Source organism: Pleurodeles waltl, chromosome 9, assembly GCF_031143425.1.
Source record: "Pleurodeles waltl isolate 20211129_DDA chromosome 9, aPleWal1.hap1.20221129, whole genome shotgun sequence".
NCBI classification, from domain to species: domain Eukaryota; kingdom Metazoa; phylum Chordata; class Amphibia; order Caudata; family Salamandridae; genus Pleurodeles; species Pleurodeles waltl.
In genome coordinates, this window is record NC_090448.1 from 745,977,646 (window position 1) to 745,999,337 (window position 21,692).

General features: G+C 47.2%; 1 protein-coding gene across 1 annotated transcript in view; it reads left to right on the forward strand.

Annotated features, from left to right (window-relative positions):
- Positions 1-21,692, forward strand: part of SNX32 (sorting nexin 32) — a 276,021-nt gene that overhangs the window by 63,483 nt on the left and 190,846 nt on the right. Inside the window, exons 3-4 of the mRNA XM_069207873.1 lie at positions 15,714-15,824; positions 19,092-19,213. Coding sequence (XP_069063974.1) covers positions 15,714-15,824; positions 19,092-19,213 — 233 coding nt within the window. The remainder of the gene's footprint in view (positions 1-15,713; positions 15,825-19,091; positions 19,214-21,692) is intronic.

A 21,692-nucleotide genomic window follows, 5' to 3' on the forward strand; every position in this document is an offset into this window, starting at 1 on the left:
GAGCCAGCTTGTGTTGCTGGTGGTGCACTTTTGGGGTCAGCCTAAACTTTGACCTGTGGACATCCTGAGCCCTGAAGACTGGAATTGTAAGTTGTGTACTTACCTATTTTCTGTGCTAACGCTTCCCCCCCCCCCCCAGGACTCTATGGGCTCCTATGGAAAATTGCTCAAAGGTGTCAACTTTTGAAATAGAAAATTGCTACTTGTAAACTGCTTTATCTGCTAAAACCAAACAAAGTACATTTGATACATATGCTTGATGCCTATTTATAATTGTACTTACCTGCAACAAAGATCCTCTGGTTCTTGTAATAAAGTAACAAAATATATTTTTGCTATATAAAAACAATTGGCCTTGAGTTAGTCATTGAGTGTGTGCCTCATTTATTGACTGTGTGTGTACAACAGATGCTTTGCACTACCCTCTGATAATACTAACTGCTCGACCACACTACCACAAAAGAGAGCATTAGTATCATCTACTTTAGCCTCTGCTTAGCCTCTGGGGAACCTCTGGACTCTGTGCACACTATGGGCCTGATTCTAACTTTGGAGGACGGTGTTAAACCGTCCCAAAAGTGGCGGATATACCACCTACCGTATTACGAGTTCCATAGGATATAATGGACTCGTAATACGGTAGGTGGTATATCCGCCACTTTTGGGACGGTTTAACACCGTCCTCCAAAGTTAGAATCAGGCCCTATATCTTATTTTGGTATAGTATATAGAGAGCCAGCTTCCTACAGACATCATAAAACCTACAGAAAAACAAGAAATGCAAAGTGCATTGTGTTGAATGCCCATCACAAAGGCATCTGGCTAAAACTCTGGACCAGTCATTCTATCTGGGGAACATCACAAGATAATGGATCATATTATTTCTAAATCTAGTAAGCACAAACCTATGGTGTACTTTAGTTACCTACTCCAAATACAGTTGTAAACCTTCTTTGATTGTTACAATCAAATGTGAGGCAACACTGCCCTTGTGTATCTTTCTTTTTTGTATAAATAAAGCTTTACATTCCTTTTTGTTAATCTCCCTTATAGACTCTGGATCCCTATATAGTTCAGGGCCGCTAACCCTGCCACATTGTGTCTTTATATAGCTTTACAATGGGCTATCTAAACCTAAAACCAAAGTTAAACAGTCTTGTACAGATGTCTGTTTAAAGAAGCCTCCTGCTGCATCCATATCCTCTGCCACAAGATAAGTGTGCATAGCATTATAAGACCTTCAAGAAGCTCATGGCCAGGTTCCTGTGACAGATATAACCGAAGCATCTAGGAGGATACCAACAGTTTTCTTGAACAAGAATTTTACAGTATCTGTAGGTCAGTATAATTGGAGTCATTAATCAACTAACAAGTCTAACTTATTAATATATAATGCAAAGAGAAAAGGCACAAGGACTCAGCTCTGCCTCACCTCCCACTTAATTGAAAGGCTTAGAACATTTCCCATTAATTGTGAACGGTACCTGGCTCTTGATCTTGCATAGATTTGCTGAGAGCGTTCACAATTCGTTTGTCGACCCTTATTTCCACCATCAAGGACCTATGTTTGCCATAATTTACACAGTAAAGCGCACTAGACAAATTCATGCAAGCCATGTATATTGCCCCTTTTTTAGCCATATTGTACTTGCTAATGAGTAGATTAAGGTTTAGACTCTGCACGACTGTCCTTATTTCCTTAGAGAAGCCATATTGTATGTTAGGAAATATTGAACAACTCAAATCAACAGGCTCATGAATGGAGCTGCCTGAACCTACAATCGTTTATTGGGGTGTATTGGAATCAATTGTGTACCCCTTTTTTATCTAAAGTAGTAAAACATTTAGTAAAGCTGAAGCAATTGTAACAAAGACCACTGAATGTGGACATGGATGCAGTTTCCCTACAGTAAGGAGTAGAAGAGAAAATTCACGAAAGATTATCTTGAACCTACATTTGTCATTCATTGACAAACTTGATAAATCGCTCACCTGGTCTCGGTCTTCTGACAAATCTTTTTGTTATATTGTATTGTAGCATTTATATAGCAAATTCAGATCAAAATCATGTCCCTCAAGCTTTAAATCTTTGACATCAAGGAGATCAAAATGGAGGCACCAATTGCACTTTCTGTTGAGGTCTATAATGTCAAAAAACATGATTTTGAGCCACAGAAACCGTTCAAGGTTAGGCTGTATGATGCTGAGACACTCTCTATCTTCAGTTTCACCATTAAATTCAAGATCTATCACTGTACTACCAAAAAGGTGCTTTAACCTGCATGCCCAGAAGAACATATTTGCCACTGAGGATCATGAGACTCAAACATGTGATGTTGTACCTGCTAGAAGTGTGGTGGGTGATTTTAATTTATTACCTACCTGCTCAGCCTGCTTCAACTTCAGCTGTAGTTAAATAGCGTTTGTCTCCTACAATGCCTTAGATGGTTCCACAACTTCACATAATATGCAATTACGCAAGCTTAAGTAATTAAGAGTAATTTGGGACAAAAATCCTACCAAGGGAGCACAGAAAAAACTAAGAGATAGTGAGCAGCTGCTGGCTACTGCTGTTCGTGTTCTGGAACATTCAATGCTGTTTCCTTGGAGCAAAGTGCATCTCTGGCTCATTTTGGACACAAGGATCCATTTTGCACCAAGAAAATGGCTCTAAATGCTGAATTACGCTTCTCAGATAAAGAGCAAAATGACAAGTAATTCTGCGGTAATTAAGATTCATTACAGTGGAGAGAATGACACCAGTAATGCCCACCCCTACCTTTTACTACTTAATATGGGTTTTTCATATTAATATGTCATTCTAACTACCAATATTTCCCCCCCAACGTCTGCAGCAGATAAATCATTATATACAGTGGAAGTTAAAAGAATGCTAAACTATTATTCAGAAGGAACTAAAGATGTGCCCAATTGACTTGCAATTTGGAAGGCACCCCCGTATACACTGCTTCCAAATTGCGATTCAGAAACACTTTTCTGAATTCAAAATGAGGTTAGTGCAGTTGAGAAGGTGATCTTGTAGTTTCAAACCCTCTGATTGTGCGAATCTCAGGGCTTGCGACTGCAAAATCTTTCTGTGCGTCTGGCCCTAAAAGCCTTAGACTTGACAATCAGCTTCTTGTTAAATATGGCCCTATATGTAAAGGAAAGAAGAACTCAAAGCGATCTTTATCACGACTAATTGTATTCTGCATTTTATTGTCCTTGCAGAAAACGAATTTGTCTCTTCATAGCAAACCTAATGCTTCTTCAAGTAGGGGAAAAACAGCTAGACTAGTCTTACTTTCAAATATCCGACTGCGACTGCAGGACTGGAAATCAGCATTTATTTTTGCAGAACACGTTTTATAACTTTTCTTAATTCTATCTATTTCCCTTGCTCATCAGATCTCTTTTTGATCCCCACATTTCAGGAGTGCAATTGCAATTTAGTGAATATCAGCAAAGATGGAGAAAAATAGGATACTTATAACCACAGTTGTCAATCTTCAGACTTTTTTTTTTTTGAGTGCATGTACAATACACTCTCCCGTCCAGGCATCAAAAGATCAGCCAACATGAGAAATGGCTTGGATATTAACTAATGCACAAACGGACGGAGGTAAAGCTGACCTTTCTTTCAACTGCCTGGAGCCGAGTGTGTTGCAGGGTATTTAAGTCAGTATGCAGAACAGGTTTCAGCATTCTGTGAGGTCGAAGACATAATGGGGGTCATTCTGACCTCGGCGGTAAAAGGCCCTTACCGCCGGCCAGAAGTCCGCCATTCTACCGCCGCGGCCGCGGTAAACCGCCACGGTCATTCTGACCACCAACCGTGCAACCGCCAAAAACCCGACATCCACGGAAGTCCGCCTCATCAGCGGGCAGCGATAAACTGGAGATGACCAAACCTCCACCGCCACGCCAACACAATCACGCCCATGCCATTCTGACCCACGAATCCACGCGGCGGTCTTTCAACCGCGGTATTCCATTGGCGGTACACACCGCCGCACTCAAAATACACACACAGCTCCAAAACACAGCCACATTGGACAATTCGAAATACACACACCTGATACACATACACACACCACTCACACACACCCAATTAACTATAAAACACACACCCACTTCACCCACAAACCCCTACAACCACAAATATCTGAGAGAAGGCACAATACACTGAGAGAGAGCACAGGGAACGCAAAGCACAACACACACAGGAACACAACATCCTCACACACACCACATCTACGCACACATCACCACACATCACCACGCACATCACCACAAACACCACCCCACACCTCATCCACACCACCCCATGGCACCCCAAAGACACCCCAGGTTCTCGGACCAAGAACTCAGGGTCATGGTGGAGGAAATTATAAGGGTAGAGCCCCAGCTCTTCGGCACACAGGTGCAGCACACCACTATAGCAAGGAAGGCTGAGCTATGGCAAAGGATCGTAGACAGGGTCAACGCTGTGGGACAGCATCCCAGAAATCGGGAAGATATCCGAAAGCGATGGAACGACCTACGGGGGAAGGTGCGCTCGATGGTGTTGCGACACAACATCGCTGTGCAGAAGACTGGCGGCGGACCCCCACCCACACCACCCCTATTCACAGCATGGGAGCAAGAGGTAGTAAACATCCTGCATCCTGATGGCCTCGCTGGAGTACACGGAGGAATGGACTCTGGTAAGTCGAATCTCAACTACTTCACCCCCCCCAACCACCAGCATGCCAACCCCCACCCCCACCCTCACCCCCAATCTCAACCCCCCAGCACACATCCTCCCTGCCAATGTCTCACCAGCACAACCCACCCTAAACAACACTAACCCCTGAATGCCAACACAACCCATAGACAGCCATCACCAAAGCATGACCATTGCACATACCCATACACCCCCCCCCCCCCCACCCTCACAACACCTCCCACAAGGGAATGCCAGCACTGGGGGACAAGGGAACTCAAAATGCACGCCATGGCACACACAAAAACAATAACCATACTCTTTCACCCCTGCAGGGCCCGAACGCCAAAACACCGCCACGGAGGGTCCAGATATGTCCATCCCACCCCCAGAACAGGCCCCCAGTGAGGACAGCAGCTCTGTCGACCTAGAACCTGATGACCAGCCCGGACCATCGGGGACCTCTGGACAGTCGGTTCCCCACACACAGACACAGGCCACAGCAGACCCAACCCCCTCTGGGAACACCAGCACAGCTCCCACCCAGCGGGCCCATGCCTCTGTCTCCAGGACGCGTCAATCAGCGGTGTGTCCGCCACTACAGGGCACCCAGGCTGACCCAACACCCCAACAACAACAGGGACCTGGGGGCAGTGGTAGTGGGCACACCGTCCAGGGGACAGAGGCCCGGGGAAACAGGGCAACTGGGAGGGCTGCTGTGCGACAGGGGGGGGAGGACAGGCCCAGGGAACCGACTCTCCAAGAGGCCCTCACCACCATCATGGGAGCATACCATCACTCCCAGGAGACAATGGCGACGGTACTGGCCAGGTTCACCGAGATCCAGGCACAGCAGGAGGAACAGTACATGGGGTTCAGCAATGAACTCAGGAACATCGGTACCGCTATGGGGACCATAGTCCAGGCCCTCAACCGTATAGAAACCACATTGCGGGACCATGTGGCACCACAAAGGGCCCCTGTCACTAGCCAGGACCAGGAACAGCCTACCACCTCCGCCGGCGCTAGTGGACAGGAGGCCCCACCACAACGACAGGCCACCAGAACCCCACCTCCTGCTGAAGAACAACCACCCCGCAAGAGGAGCCTGAGATCCCAAAGGAAGACAGAGTAGGATGCCAAGACCCCCGCGAGCATAAGATACCCCCTGATGTCATCCCACTGTCCCACATTGTCACCCTGTCCAACCTTGAACTGCCCCTGCTCCATCCTTCCACAGGCATATGGACAATGCACCTGTGCGACTGAGAACTGGACTCTGCCATGGACATAACTCCACCCTCACCCATCACCGTTTTAATATCATGTACCAATATCTAGCACTAAAATAAATCACTCATTGCACTGAAATCATTCAGGAGTCAGCCTGTATTATTTACAAATGTAGAACACATTATTGATCAATAATGTTCAGGTAATTTTGTGATGACAACATACCGATGTCAATAAGCATTAGTCCATGGGCTAACCAAGCTGAAGTCACGCAGTGGGTCATACAGCACTGAAAAGGGAAGGGAAAATCAAACATCATTTTAAAAGAACTGGGGGGAAATACACAAAGTAAAGATGCAGGAGGCTTTCAGCAAATGTTAAATGGCGTGGTTGATTCTTACCTGTGTGCTACTGAAAATACTGTTGGATAACTGTGTCCCTGTTGTCTGTGTCGTCCCCGTCGTCTTCCTCCTCTTCACTCTCCACAGGCTCCACAGCTGCCACAACACCACCATCTGGACCATCCTCCAGCAGGAAAGGCACCTGGCGTCGCAAAGCCAGGTTGTGAAGCATGCAGCAGGCCACGATGATCTGGCACACCTTCTTTGGTGAGTACATCAGGGATCCACCTGTCATATGCAGGCACCTAAACCTGGCCTTCAGGAGGCCAAAGGTTCTTTCTATGATCCTCCTAGTTCGCCCATGGGCCTCATTGTACCGTTCCTCTGCCCTGGTCCGGGGATTCCTCACTGGGGTCAATAGCCAAGGCAGGTTAGGGGAACCAGAGTCACCTATTAGCCACACACGTTGTCTCTGTAGCTGTTCCATCACATAAGGGATGCTGCTATTACGCATAACATACGCGTCATGCACTGACCCAGGGAACTTGGCATTTACATGGGAGATGTACTGGTCAGCCAAACAGACCACCTGGATATTCATGGAATGATAACTTTTCCTGTTTCTGTACACCTGCTCATCGTCTTTTGGGGGTACTAAAGCCACATGGGTCCCATCAATGGCACCAATGATGTTGGGGATATGTCCAAGGGCATAGAAATCACCCTTCACAGTGGCCAAATCAACCTCCTCAGGGAAAACAATGTAGCTCCGCATGTGTTTCATCAGGGCAGACAACACTCTGGACAAAACCTTAGAAAACATAGGCTGAGACATTCCAGATGACATGGCCACTGTTGTCTGGAATGAGCCACTTGCCAAAAAATGGAGGACTGACAGAACCTGCACAAGAGGGGGAATTCCTGTGGGTTGGCGGATGTGGGCCATCAGGGCTGGCTCCAGCTGGGCACACAGTTCATGTATAGTTGCTCGGTCAAGTCGGTATCGTAGTATGATATGGCGTTCTTCCATTGTCGACAGGTCCACCAGCGGTCGGTACACGCGAGGATTCATCCTTCTCCTCGCAAGTCCCAGCGGACGGTGCCTAGGAAGGACAACATGGAGCACAGAGTCAAGCAAATCACAGGTACGTTCACCACAGCTTGCATAGCACACGATTATCTATGTTTTGAAAGGCGTGTATGTGTGTCAATGCAAGGCCTAGGCCTGTGTGACGCAGTACAGATTAGGCCATGTGGGCCCTTGAAATGGCGGCTGCCTGACCTGTGAAGTGGGACAATGGGATGTGAGGTCAATGCGCTGGCGTGGCACACCGTGGCGGTAGGCGGTCGAAGACCGCTATACGAAGCCGCATTGGTTAACATTGCAGCCTATGGGTTTCAGGAGCCAATGACGAGGTGCGCCGGCGGTCGCGGTACGCACCGCCGCGGTACGCAACCGCCATTTTCTATCTGCTTAATCACTCGAGACCTGATCATCCACAGGAGAGGACCTATACTGCAAGTGCTGCTGTGACCTCGGTCTGGAAGAGACAATGGCTGCTGCGACTGGGGAAAGGGCCCCTGCCTTCACGTCTGAAGAGTTGGAGAAACTTGTGGATGGGGTCCTCCCCCAGTATGCGTTACTCTACGGTCCTCCAGACCAACAGGTAAGTACACTGGGTGCACATTGATTGGGCTATGCCTGTGTTGAGTGGGGTGGATGTAAGATGGTGGGGAGGGGAGCGAATGAGGAGTGCAACGCACGACAGATGAGAGCATGTGCCACATGGCAAAGTTGGGGAGGGGGGGGGCAATCGCATCTAACATGCAGATAAATGATGAATTTTCCTTTCCCACCCTGTACATGTCAAATAGGTCAGCGCCCATCAGAAAGTCGACATTTGGCGTGCCATCGCCAAGGAAGTCCGGGCCCTGGGGGTCCACATCAGACGGGGCACCCACTGCCGCAAGAGGTGGGAGGACATCCGCCGCGGGACCAGGAAGACCGCTGAGTCACTGCTGAGGATGGCCTCCCAACCTAGGAGGGGTGCCAGTCATACCCTGACCCCCCTGATGTCCCGGATCCTGGCGGTGGCCTACCCTGATTTGGATGGGCGCTTGAGGACATCACAGCAGACACAAGGGGGTGAGTATCAGCACATTCTGCTATCTTTATGCGCAGTGGAGGCGTCTGGGTGGGGGAGGAGGGTTGTGGGTGACATTAGGCCAGGGCGTTTCCTGTAGTGTAGTCCTCTCCTTTAGGCATGGCCCTGTGCTCCCGCCCCCCACCTCTGTAGGGTGCCAAGTACAGCTATCCGTGGTCCTGCATCATCCAGGTGTGTATTTGTTGTGCATAGACCTGTAGGCCTGGTCACAAGTACTGAGTAGTATACCCCGATTGCGCAGCGTAGTGCATAAGGCTCCTGTGTCTGTCCTCTCCGCCAACGGTGTTGACATTGCATGCACTCAACCTGTTTTATTATTTCTCCCCCCCCTTTTTCTTAATCTGCTTGTGCATGTGTGCATTAGCATCATCAGGCGGAGGAGATTTGGCATCGGAGCACGAGGGAGCTGCAAGTCACAAGGCCCCGGTGGGCCGTGGTACAGACACCGAGGGCACCAGTGATACGGAGGGCGAGGGGAGCACCACAACGGGGACCGGTGGTGACACCAGCGACACCGACACGTCCTCGGATGGGAGCTCCCTAGCGGTGGCGGCAACATCCGGGTCCCCCGCCTCTACAGGTACAGCCGCCACCCAGCGCACCAGCCCCGCCCTCCCAGCAGCCCCTCAGCCTACGCTCCGTGCCCGCTCGCCCAAGAAGGCAGGCATCTCCTTCGCCCCAGGCACCTCAGCCCCTGCCCCTGTCACCCCTGCTGCCCTCAGTGAGGAGGTCATTGACCTCCTTCAGACCATCATTGTTGGGCAGACTACCCTTTTGAATGCCATCCAGGGGGTAGAAAGGGAGGTGCATCGGAGCAATGCCTACCTGGAGGGCATTCATTCGGGTCAGGCTGCCCATCAACGATCGTTCAATGCTCTGGCCTCAGCACTGACGGCAGCCATTGTCCCTGTTTCCAGCCTCCCTCTTCTAACTGCCTCCACCCTGTCTCCTGTTCCTCTGCCTATCCCATCCACACCATCAGACCAGCCTGCACACACCTCAACACCCAAGGGCAGCTCATCCAGACACAAGCACCACAGATCCACAAACACTCACCCAAGCAACACCCAGATGCAGACATGCCAACAGTCACTACCACCTCTGTGTCCCCCTCCTCCTCGTCTCCCTCCTCCCTCCCTGTGACGTCTACACTCACACCTGCATGCACACCACCATCAGCCAGTGCTTCCATCACCAGCACACCCTCCAGTCCAGTACGCACACGTGCAGTCACCACCCCCACTGCCATTTACACGTCCCCTGTGTCCTCTCCCACTGTGTCTGTCACCCCCTCTTCCAAGACACACAAACGCAGGCAGCCACCCACCCAACAGCCATCCACCTCACGACAGCCTACGTCACAATCACCTGCACCCAAAGACAGCACACCTGACTCTCCTACAACCACATCCTCTTCCTCCACTCCCATCACCACTACTCCCACCCTTTACTTTGGTCCTAAAAAAAATTACCTCTCAAATCTTGACCTCTTTCCCTCCCCTGACCCACCCCCTCCATCTGCTAAGAGTCCCAAGAGCACCTCAGCCACCACCAGCCCAGCTTCGAGTGTCACTGTGGTGCATGGGTTCTGGAGCTCACCCTTTGGCAGCAGTGACACTTCCATCAGCAGCAAGGGGACAGCCAGCCCCCCCCCAGGCAAGAGGACCCGGAAACTCAAGGGCCGCCGTGAGAGGAGTGCCACGGCTGCCCCCAAGGACCAAAGTTCGGCCACTTCACCTGCCACAACATCCAGGGGAGGCAAGGGCCAGAGAGCCTCTTCTAAGGAGCGAAAGGGCAGCAGGGCGGAGAAGTCAGCCAGCAGGAGCGCGGAGCAGGAGGGACCCACAAGCCCCATCCCGGCTGTAAGGGAGGACACCAAAGGGCCCAGGACTCAGTCACCGAAGGGTCCAGCAACTGCACGGTCGGAGGGCGACTGAGCAGGGAGTCCAGGCCAGGTCTGGCTCCCATGAATTACTGGACAAGCACCGCTGAACAGGGCCCGCCGTGCAGAAGAGCACCGCTGAACAGGGCCCCGCCGTGCAGAAGAGCACCGCTGAACAGGGCCCCGCCGTGCAGAAGAGCACCGCTGAACAGGGCCCCGCCGTGCAGAAGAGCACCGCTGAACAGGGCCCTGCCATCTCAAGCACCGCTCCGCTGGGCCCCGCCGTCTCAAGCACCGCTCCGCTGGGCCCTTCCTGTCAAGCACCACTCCGCTGGGCCCCGCCGTCTCAAGCACCGCTCCGCTGGGCCCTTCCTGTCAAGCACCGCTCCGCTGGGCCCCGCCGTCTCAAGCACCGCTCCGCTGGGCCCCGCCGTCTCAAGCACCGCTCCGCTGGGCCCTTCCTGTCAAGCACCGCTCCGCTGGGCCCTTCTTGTCAAGCACCGCTCCGCTGGGCCCCGCCGTCTCAAGCACCGCTCCGCTGGCCCTTCCTGTCAAGCACCGCTCCGCTGGGCCCTTCCTGTCAAGCACCGCTCCGCTGGGCCCCGCCGTCTCAAGCACCACTGGCACAATGACAGTGCCGGATCTGTGTCGAGCTACTGTTCACGGTTCACTGTGCCCACCATGCCTCCTCCTTGACCAGTGGTGACTGTTATCCACCTGATGGACTGTGGCTTTGCACTCCCCAGGATGGCACAGTGGGCATGGTGGCCCCTTCGTGGATCTGGCGTCGTGGACTCATGTGGCTGTGGTGCCCCCCCTTCCCTTCCCCCTGAGGTGCCTGTAGTTTTGTCATCAGATGCCCCTGCAGTGTTCTCTCCAAAGACTCAGGTCTCCTGTGTGGGCTTTGCCCTTGTGTTGATACACTTTGGCCCACGGACACTTGGAATTTCGTTAAATGTGCAGGACTAATTGCCTCGGTTTATCGATTGCACTAAATATTGAATTGAATTATTTAAATTTTTATTGCTATTTGACCATGACTTATCAGAGGCTATTTTTACATAAATTTTGATTCACAATTTAATTATGTCTTTGCATTTTTCAGCGGGGGTTTGGGTGGTGTCACTGTGACTTGTTGCTCTGCATTGGTGTGTACATAGTTTGGGGGGGGGTGGGGGTCGCATATGTGTGTGCCGTAACCTTTCCTCCTCCCCCCTCCCCTGTGTCGTAGGTGCGGTACTCACCGTTGTCGTCTGCGCCGCTGTTCGTACTCGTGGTAGATGAGCAGGTAGACGAGAGCAGGTAGTATGTTTAATTCGGGTTCCATGCTGTCCTCCTTCCTCATGGAGTGCGTAGAGGTGAGCGTTTTCCTGTTCGTAGTCTGTTTCCGCCGTGTTTTTATTGGCGGTGATCCCGCCCCGGAAAAGGTGGCGGATTGGTGAGTTGTGATAGTGTGGGCGGTACATTGTCTGCCGCCTGTCTGTTGGCGGTGACCGCCGCGCTGTTTGTTTGTACCGCCGTGGCGGTCGGAGTGTTAAAGTGGCGGGCTGTGTTGGCGGTTCCCGCCAGGGTCAGAATTCCATTTTTTGGACCGCCGGCCTGTTGGCGGGTTGGCTGCCGCTTTATCACCGACCGCCAGGGTTAGAATCACCCCCAATATGCCTTTCTAGACATCTCACTTTATTTTTCCTATGTTTTAGAAAACGTTTCTATTTAAAAACTTGTTTAGGACCGTGTACATATAATTAAGAAAGATAAAATATGGCACATTGCAGGTAGGCATAGTTCTGAGCTTATTAATACAAACTGCTTTTAAAAAGACAGTTTTCTTTTGTATAAATAGGTGTTCTGTTGTACCGCAGTGACACACAAATAATCAATATTCATGAATTCAGTAAATATTCCTAGGACGAAGTATCAGGATTTAAATAAGTAGTTTATTCTTCTTTATGTCAAAAATGATCCATTGACTACCTGAAGTGGGTGAACATATTTCTGGAGGCATGTATGTCTCCATGTATCTATGTAAATGGTATTTCTGTAGCACAAACTTAGCCAAAAGGCAGTGGAGCTTTTTACATGGCAAAAGGCAAGCTTGAAGTTGGCAAGTAATAGGAGAGGAAACTGAGTTGTGGATGGCTAATGGATTCTGATACAGTGCTCTTTAAAGAGGGGAGTCTTCAACTCTTTCCAACACTGGAACAGTATTTCGGCAGACCTGATGGAAATGGGAGTGTTGTTTTAGATCCTAGGGGCATAGATGGAAAAGCCCTGTTGTCTTGTTTTTCCTTTTTAGGGTCGAGCCTGCGACAGCATGCACTAGTGCATGCGTCTCACTTGCAAGACACTTTTGTAAATAAAAAGGGCTTGTAGCCCACCCATTACTTACCATTTGCTGCCTTACGTGGCACTTTTCTTTACAGCCTCGTAATTCATCACTGCAGGTCTAGCATAATTTCCATTCCTCTCTGTGCAGCAGGCACCAAGTACTGATTGATTCAACTTAATCAGTGCCCACCTGCTGCTCCCTACATGACTGAGGTACTATTTTGCTTTTTTTTTTTTACTTTTAGTGCCATGCAAACAGAGGTTGTGTGACTGGCAAAAATGTGCTCAGCAGAACCAACAAAATTGCAAAGATTTGTTTTCTATAATTAACTTTCTTTTATTTTGCCTAGTCTTCTTTTCTCACTTTGCACTTTGTTTTTTTTTGTTTTGCTTGTGGACATTGTTCTCAAAAGATGAGGACTATTGTGTTCTAAATATTGCAAAGCAACATTCTTTCTTAGGTGTAATTTCTGAAATTATGCTTTAACACATAATCGTCCAATGCACCCCAATCCACCCCTCTCCAATCCATGCCATTCCACCCCACATTACCCCACTCAATCCAGTTCACCCCAGACACATCCAACACACTCCACTCGAATCCTAGCCACTCACCCCAAGTCAATCCACTTCAATCCAACACACTTTAATCCTCCCAGCCCACCCCGATCCAATCTGCCCCCCTCAATTCACTTCACTCAAGTCCAAAATAATCTTCTCCAATCCAAAACAATCTTCCCGAATCCAATCCAAAACAATTGCCACCACTTCAATCTAAAACAATATGTCCCACTCCGATCCAAAACAATACGCCCACAACAATCTGCCCCACTCCAATCCAAAACAATCTGCCCGACTCCAATCCAAAACAAACCGCCCCACTCCAGTCTTCCCCACTCCAATCAAAAACAATCTGCCCCACTCCATTCAAAAACAGTCTTCTTCACTCCCGTCTGCCCCACTCCAAACCAAAACAATCTGCCCCACTCCAGTCAGCCCAACTCCAATCCAAAATAATCCGCCCACTGCAATTCAAAACAATCTGGCCCACTCCAATCCTATCCACTCCAACCTACCTCACCACACACCAGTCCACCCCACTCAATCCAATCTACCCCAGACCAATCCAATCCACTCCACTCAGTCCCAATCAAGTCCACTCCAATTCACCATATTCCAATCCTCACAGACCACCCCACTTCAATCTGCCCCTCTCCAATTTGTCCAACTCCAATCCAAAACAATCTGCCCCACCCCGCTCTACTGCACTCCAATCTACCCCATTCTAATCCAAAACGATTTCCTCCACTCCAGTCCAAAACAATCTGCCCGCTGCAAAAAAATCCTCCCCATTTCAATCTGCCCACTCCAGTCAAAATCAATCCGACCCACTCCAATCCAAAACAATCTGCCCCACCCCAATGTGCCTCACTCAAATCTAAAATAATCTGCCCCATTCCAATCCAAAACAATGTGGCCCACTTCAATGTGTCTCACTCCAATTCAAAACAATCTGTCCCACTCCAATCTACCCCTCTCCAATCCAAACCAATCTGCTCCACTCCAATCCAAAACAACCTGCCCCACTCCAATCTGACCCCTTCAATCCAAAACAATCTGCCCACTCCAATCTGCCCCAATCCAATCTCTCCCACTCTAATCCAGAACAATCTGCTTGACTCCAATCTGCCCCACTCCAATCCAAAACAATCTGCCCCATGCCAACCCAAAACAATTCGCTCACTCCAATTTGCCCCACTCCAATCCACCACACTCCAATTTACCTCACCCCAATCCAATCCACCCCACTACCCCACTCGAATCCAATTTACCCCACAACAATCCAATCCACTATTATCCAGCCAAATCCAATCCATCTCAATACAGATCACCCCATTCCCAATCTAATCCAATCCACCCCACTCTCCCAGTCCAATCCAACTCAATCTAATCAACCCCTCTCACTCCAACCCAGCTCACTCCATCCACCTCACTCCAATTCACCCACTGCAGTACTATCTACTCCACACCACAACACACCACTCCAGTCCTCCCCATTCCAGTCTCCCCACCTCAGTGCAATCCACTCCAATTCACCCCACCCCACCCTAATCCAACCCACTCAAATCTAGTCCACTCGACCTGATTTCAATCCACCCCACCCCACTCCAATTTAATCCATCCCATCCAGCTCCCCCAAAGCAATCCACCTTATTCCAATCCACTCCAACCCACCCCATTCCACTCCACTCCACCCTACCCTACCCCAATCCAATCCACCCCCCACGAAGATAAATCCACACATTCAATCCAATCCATCCAGACCACCACATTCCAATCAATCCCAGTCCAGGCCACCCCATTCAAATACAATCCACCCCCATGGTGTTCCATCGGGGTGGAGGTGATGTAATCCTATTTTTTCAGGCCCTGGATGGGACATGCTGCGACTTGTAGGAAGCCCCTAAGGAGTGCCAGTGTGGAATCTAGCATTCGGCAGCCACCATGGTCAATGCCAGCACAAAGTGTCCCCACAAAGATGTGTGAATTTCTAACATCAAAAGCATTTTGTGCTCCATCAGGCAACCCGAGCCTCACATGAATATGTCCATTTACTGGATCTAATATCTTTAAATGTGATACATAACTATAGAGGCTTAACCCCACATGCAGATGGGTCGGAAGCATCCGATGCAAAATACACCTGGTGGAAGCATCGTTACCTTATGGCACCACTTTTCTCAGTGTGGTTTTTATCTCAACTGCACTTTTCTGTTCAAGAAATGGGGGATAACCAAGCAACAGAATACTGGCAAATCTGCACGCTATTCCCCATTGTTGATATCTAAATGTTTCTCATTACTAATTTTAGTGCAACTTATGGGTTTTGCCCATCTTTATGACTACGTATAGATGGTCCGCCATGCCACTTACACCTGCAAATAGTGAACTCCGGCCACTAACAGAACTGTGCTGTACTTAACAAAAACTATTACCTAAATACTATTCGGTACAACTTCATGCTGATATGTTGCCGCCATTTTGTTTCTGTCTTCCAGAGCACCTTGACGCACTTCAAGAAGGCCGAACTCTCGGTGGTCCGACAGCATGAAGAGTTTATCTGGCTCCATGATGCCTACATGGAGAACGAAGACTACGCTGGAATCATTGTGAGGAAGGGAAAGGGCATCAAGGACCATTGGGACTGTTAAATAGAGAGCACTCTCAGGCTCACTGATGGGGCTGCCTATATAAGTATTATAAAGTGTTTTTCTTTGGAGGTTAATTCAAACCATATCAGTAATAACAATGCTAAAATGAACAGAAACTATAAAACCTAATAAAGCATGCTTAATAATACACATGTTTATATGATGCAGTTATAGAACAAATAGTGAATTAATAATATTTTTAAGACTATTTTTATATTTTCTGTTGTTCAATTAAATGAGTTTCATGGGTGTAAAAGTAGACACCGTGGCCCATCGCCTGCGATTTACAGGTCTCCACTGAGAAATGTGGTGGTTAACAAAGTTTTGAAGCTTACTCAACCTTCTCTCCTTACGATGTTGATAAACTGAATATCATTAAACTGGACAATCGTAACATCTTAATGTGTACAAGTCATACCTGCAGAGCCCCACAGTTTTCCTAAGGAACCCGTTGCCTGTTCTTTCAAGTGCAGGAGCTGCCAGTTGCGGAGTGTGCCTTGTCTTATTTGTACCTCATGCCTCTGTCTTCCTCTGCAGACTTCCTAGCTCTTTATCCAACTTTTGCTGGTTCTTTTAAATATCAGATTTTTCTCATAGCTGTGGTTTTTATGCCTTTATTTTCATTCGTTCTCCCTTTTCTGCTTATGAAAAATAAGTCCTGGTCCCCAAAGGTGAGTGCTGGTGTCCCCCACTTGCAACAACTGGCACAAATGAATCATTGCAGTTATTATTTATAGCGCGTAGAAATGGCAAAAGTGCCCAGTGGAACGAAACATAAAAGTCTAGTTGTTCTGACTGGAGAGTGAGTTAATGTTTCAGATTCTAAGTTTGTGCGCGTTGGCCCCGTCATTAGAACTTGCTGACTTGCAAAGATCCAAGACGAACTTAGCTTAAATCAGAGGAGGCTGCTGGTGTCCAAAACTTACTAAATGATGTTCTTCGTGGCACACACAAAACCATTCAGTAGCTATTTACATTTTGGACTAGATTTTCTAAAGGTGTAATGCAGCAACAAGATATTCGGGAATGTTCTATGAAAAATTGTGCCGTGCCATATTTACAGAGTGTCACATGCCCATTCTGTCTTTGGCCACGCTTGTGCAAAACAGGCCCTTTTACCGTGCTGCTAAGTATTGCGCTAGGTCATAGGCGAGCCAGTAGTAACCTTCCTGAAATTTGCACCCGAGGTACACCCGCCAGTACACATTTCAGTGATGTGACTGCAGTCCAGGGATAGGCCGCATGAAATATGTAATTTAACAAAAGTAACAAGTCGCATATGAGAATATAACACAATATTCTGCTTGCCCATTGTGTGCGGTTTGTTTCACTTGGCACTAGAATGTCTCGGAAAACCAGATTCTGCTACGTTAGTAGATCTGGCACTACTTGTTATGTAAGGAGTGTTTCAATTGTCTTTACCATTGCATTCGTTGTCAGGGGATGGCGCTTTCTGACACAAAGCAACTTAAGCCAACTTTAGGTACAAAAAACCTTTGCATGTCAGAGTAGTTTGGTGCTGCTGGTTGCACTATTTAACTTCACACAAGTGCACAGAAAAGTCAGTAAATCTGGACTCCAGTTAGTAGCCCCACGTCGGCAGTGCAAGGTTAAACGCTTGAGCTCAGAATTACAAAACAATAATCCTAGCAGCGTAACAACTAAAGTTGCTGCATTGCATGGTGTGAAAGGGAGAAAGCATAGCAGTGCTGTATCTACTGATGCTCTTTCCCTCACTTCCTGCACTGACACATTTTTGGCTACTATGCGACATAGGGCAAGCGTGTGTGCTTTCGGTAAAGAACTGTTTCCGTATTGAAAGGGTCCCCATCCAGTACAAAAACTATTATTTAACACTTTTCCCACATTTTGTGTTTCCTGTACAATACAGCACACATGCAAAGGGTAAAGTATCCAATGAAAGTAACACAAACTCAGCCCAAAGCATTAGTAATTATGGGCCTTGTTACATAAAGTATTTGATTAGTATTTTTCAAGTAGTATACAAGTCACCAAGGAACGGTCCACAAGCTTTTTGGTCCCACCTCATACACAAACACAGTTGGACTTACATGTGATGTTTTTTGCCCGGGCTTAAACAGTTACATTTTTATGACATCTTCGTTTATTTACCACTTGCTTCTGCTAGGGCTGCCATCTCCCAGGATACCTTTTCACTGTTATTACTAACACCCATCTCGGTACTACTCATTTTTTTGGACCCCAGAATCATTAAAGGCTAAGTTAGTCCTACCGGAATTTATTCCTCTTTCTTATACGCTGCACAAAGGTCGTGGTAGGGACTACTTAACTCACTGAGGTTTCTTACCAGCAATAGTACACTGGCTACCAGAGGTAGTGCTAAAAAAAGAGGAGGAACCTGTCGCAGCTTGGGGGAGGGAATCCTGCATGCATCCTGAGTGAATTACACCACATTTGGCAGAAAAGTAGCTCTTGGGCCAAAAAGAGTCCTTTTGCGATTTATTGTAAATCCTTTCAGTAGTTTTAGAGTTATTAAAGGAAATATACATTTTTATATCTAGGTATGCGGATCCACCCTCAGTGGATCCACAAATCAGAGAACAAAGGAAGGCCATGATTGGCTGGCCGCAATCTGAGACAATTTTGTTTATCAGCTCAGTGTGGGGGGGGAGGGGAGAGTTGAAAAGTGAGATAAGAGTCAGGATGGAGGAATCCTGACCCTATGGGACAGATGGAGGGGCTCCTGAGGGGACCCCTCATGGGTAAAATATGTCCCCATTTGTTTTTTTGGGGCAAATCCATGGATCCACTGCGAAGCTCAGTGTAAATCCGTTATGGATCCGCATATTCGTAGGCCAATGAAGAAAAACAAAATACACTCATTTGCTCAACCAACCCGGGTTCTGACATTTATAGGCAAAGAGTTCCGAACAGAAACTGCAGCTCTGGAGAAATTTCGGTTCTGTGCCAAGGAAGATCAGAATTTCAGAGACTCTAATCTGAGATCATATGATCTCTTCGAAGAGAAGGAGATGATTGAATAACCAGAGAGACAATTCCTACTTGCCCTAATGGTGGTATTGGCTTGTGGCAGGATGTAATGGAAGTGTTCACCAATTGTTATGCTTGATCCTCTCACTGAGGAGGTTCTAGAATTGGCATATTCAGTGTAGCATATTTATCCTTCTTCTAAAACTCTGTGTATATTGGATTAATTAAAAAGATTTGTCTTGTGCCATACAGATCCCCCCTGCACCACCAAAACCAGATTTTGAAGCATCCAGGGAGAAGTTGCAAAAATTGGGAGAAGGTGACACATCCATGACCCGGGAAGAATTTACCAAGGTGAAGCAAGAGCTTGAAGCGTAAGTGGTGCCTCAGAGATAATGCTTGTAGGATTTAAGCTGCCTTTTCCATCTCTTTCCATCGTCCTCTTTGCCATCTCTATAGGGGAAGGAGGGATAAGATGTACACAATTGATTATTAAAGGGCTGAGTAGGAGAATGGAATATATTGAGGATCCAATCCAGGTTAGCCAGTATGGTAATGTGCCACTTGATAGTACTGTTAGGAAATGAGTTATGTGTTGAACATATGTTTTCCGAACTTCAATTAGTTCAATTCTTGCGTTTCTTTGGTTATCTACCAATGATTAAAAGTTACAGCCGATCTCTGTCATGCCCATTTTGTCAAGGGATGTTCTAATATATACAGAAATTGCTTTCCTTTTATCCTCTGAAAAAATAAATCTAGCCATTCAAGAACATCAGAGCAGATCTCTGCATAGGAACAACTATGGTGGCCTCCAAAGGCCTTTTGGTCCTGGGGACTGTTGCCGTCGTGAATATCTCTAGTCACTTCTGGCAAAACTCCTAACAAACATAGCCCGTGCTTGCCTCATTTTTCAATGGACTCATGTCCAGAAGCAATTGGCTATCCTCTTTAAGGTGATATTCTAAAGCTTTTGGTTCCTCAAGTGTGAGTGAGGATGAACAGCTAACTGATAGGGTAGTAGATTTATTTGCCGGGCCACTGAGTGCAAGGATCTAGATCTCTGTATGAGGCAACACCTTGACAAGACTGCAATTCTCAATGCACCCAACTAAACTCTATCTTAAGGCCTTTTCATGTCTTGATGGCTTCCATGCACTTAGGCCTAGATTAACTAAACTGTCACACAAAGTAACTCAGCAACCAAAAGGGCTGCTCTGAGTTGCGTGACAGTGATAGAGCAGGAAAGTGTTATATCTACATCGATATGGAATTATCCTGTTGTCTCCCTAGTGCAGGTGCACAATCAGGCTGCTGAGCACCACACACCCACCTATGCACCATAGTGCAAAGGTGTCTGTGTGAATCTAGCAAAGGACTGTACTGGGAGAAACAAAATGCTATGCTTAGACTAATTTTAAAACTTTATCCACTTCCCAGTGCAGCACGTATGCAAAGTGTGAAAAGTTGGAAGAAATAAAAGCATTTTTCCTTTTTAATGCCTGCTTCACAGTGGGGTTATTTTTGTGCAAACCTCCATCTACTATTGTTAGCATATAGGATTTTCCATCATAAACATAGGTGGTTGCATTGGAACGTCCATCTACCACCCTTGGAATACATTTTGATGCAAAGTAACAAAAAACAGCACAAGTTTTGCAGTGGAAACAAAATCCAACAAAAAGCATTTTTGCAGAGGTTTGTGTCATTTTTGTAATGCAAACCCAGCACAAAATGTTTACAAATCTGACTCAGTGTCAGTGAAACCTTTGAAAACACCCATGGAAGGCATAATCTATCTCAACTGCATGGTGTTTCTCCTTCCGTATGTCATCACATACTACCAAAAATGATTTACTTCAAACACAGTCATCCTTCTCAATTGATTATCGATAGCAGAAAGGATGGTCAACTTGACTCATTACCTGCATCCACTCCTTCCTAATCACAATGCTCTTGGTAAACAAACAAAATTATCCATTTCTTACAACTCACCAGCATTTTTATCCTCACCATGCTCATTACCCCTCACCAGTAAATGTAAGATATAGTCAGCTCCGATATTACATGCCTGCGTTCATACACCACATTAAGTGAATGTGTGTTGTTAAATGTGTCATTCATCTACATATTCTCAATTAAACTCTATCTAAAACCTTTGATGAGGACATACTTAAGGAAGAGTGTGCAATGCAGTTCAGGGAGGGCCAGATCTAGGCCATACTTTTGAGACACATTTAGTTTCACTGAATCTAAACAATGCAAGGTCAATAGTAACTCTGAAAAGTTGACATGGATTCAACCTTCCTTTACCTATGTGGGACACTCCTGCTTAAAGAGGTTTTGGTTCGTCCTAACTATGAGTCAAGTTCACTACACAATTGTATGGTCAGATTATCACTGATTCAGAGAGTTTTGCACATTTCGGAGTCCTTGAAGCAAAAGTGATTACAACTTCTGTGCTATTTCTGTACAAAGGCTACAACTTCACTTCACCAATAGGTACTTGCACCTGATGCACTATAACTTTTGATGCCTCCTTGAACAATGGCAGCTTGGTGTTTTACTTGATGGTCTAATTCATCCACCAGAATTATTTTTCACAATCCTTTGGCCAATTTACAGTAGCTTTAACAAAAATCTGCATACACACTGTGCTGACTGCAGTAATCTCTTCAGCATGACATCATATGTGTCATATTGGTTGATTTAGGTGAATCCTCAGTTGGGTTAACACTTTATTTTGTTCTTGGGACACACTCCATGCTTTTTAATCTCTGACCCAAATAATACATGGATCCTAACATGAATATGATTGCTTATCTCTTCTTGTATGCCTGTAATAAAGACCAG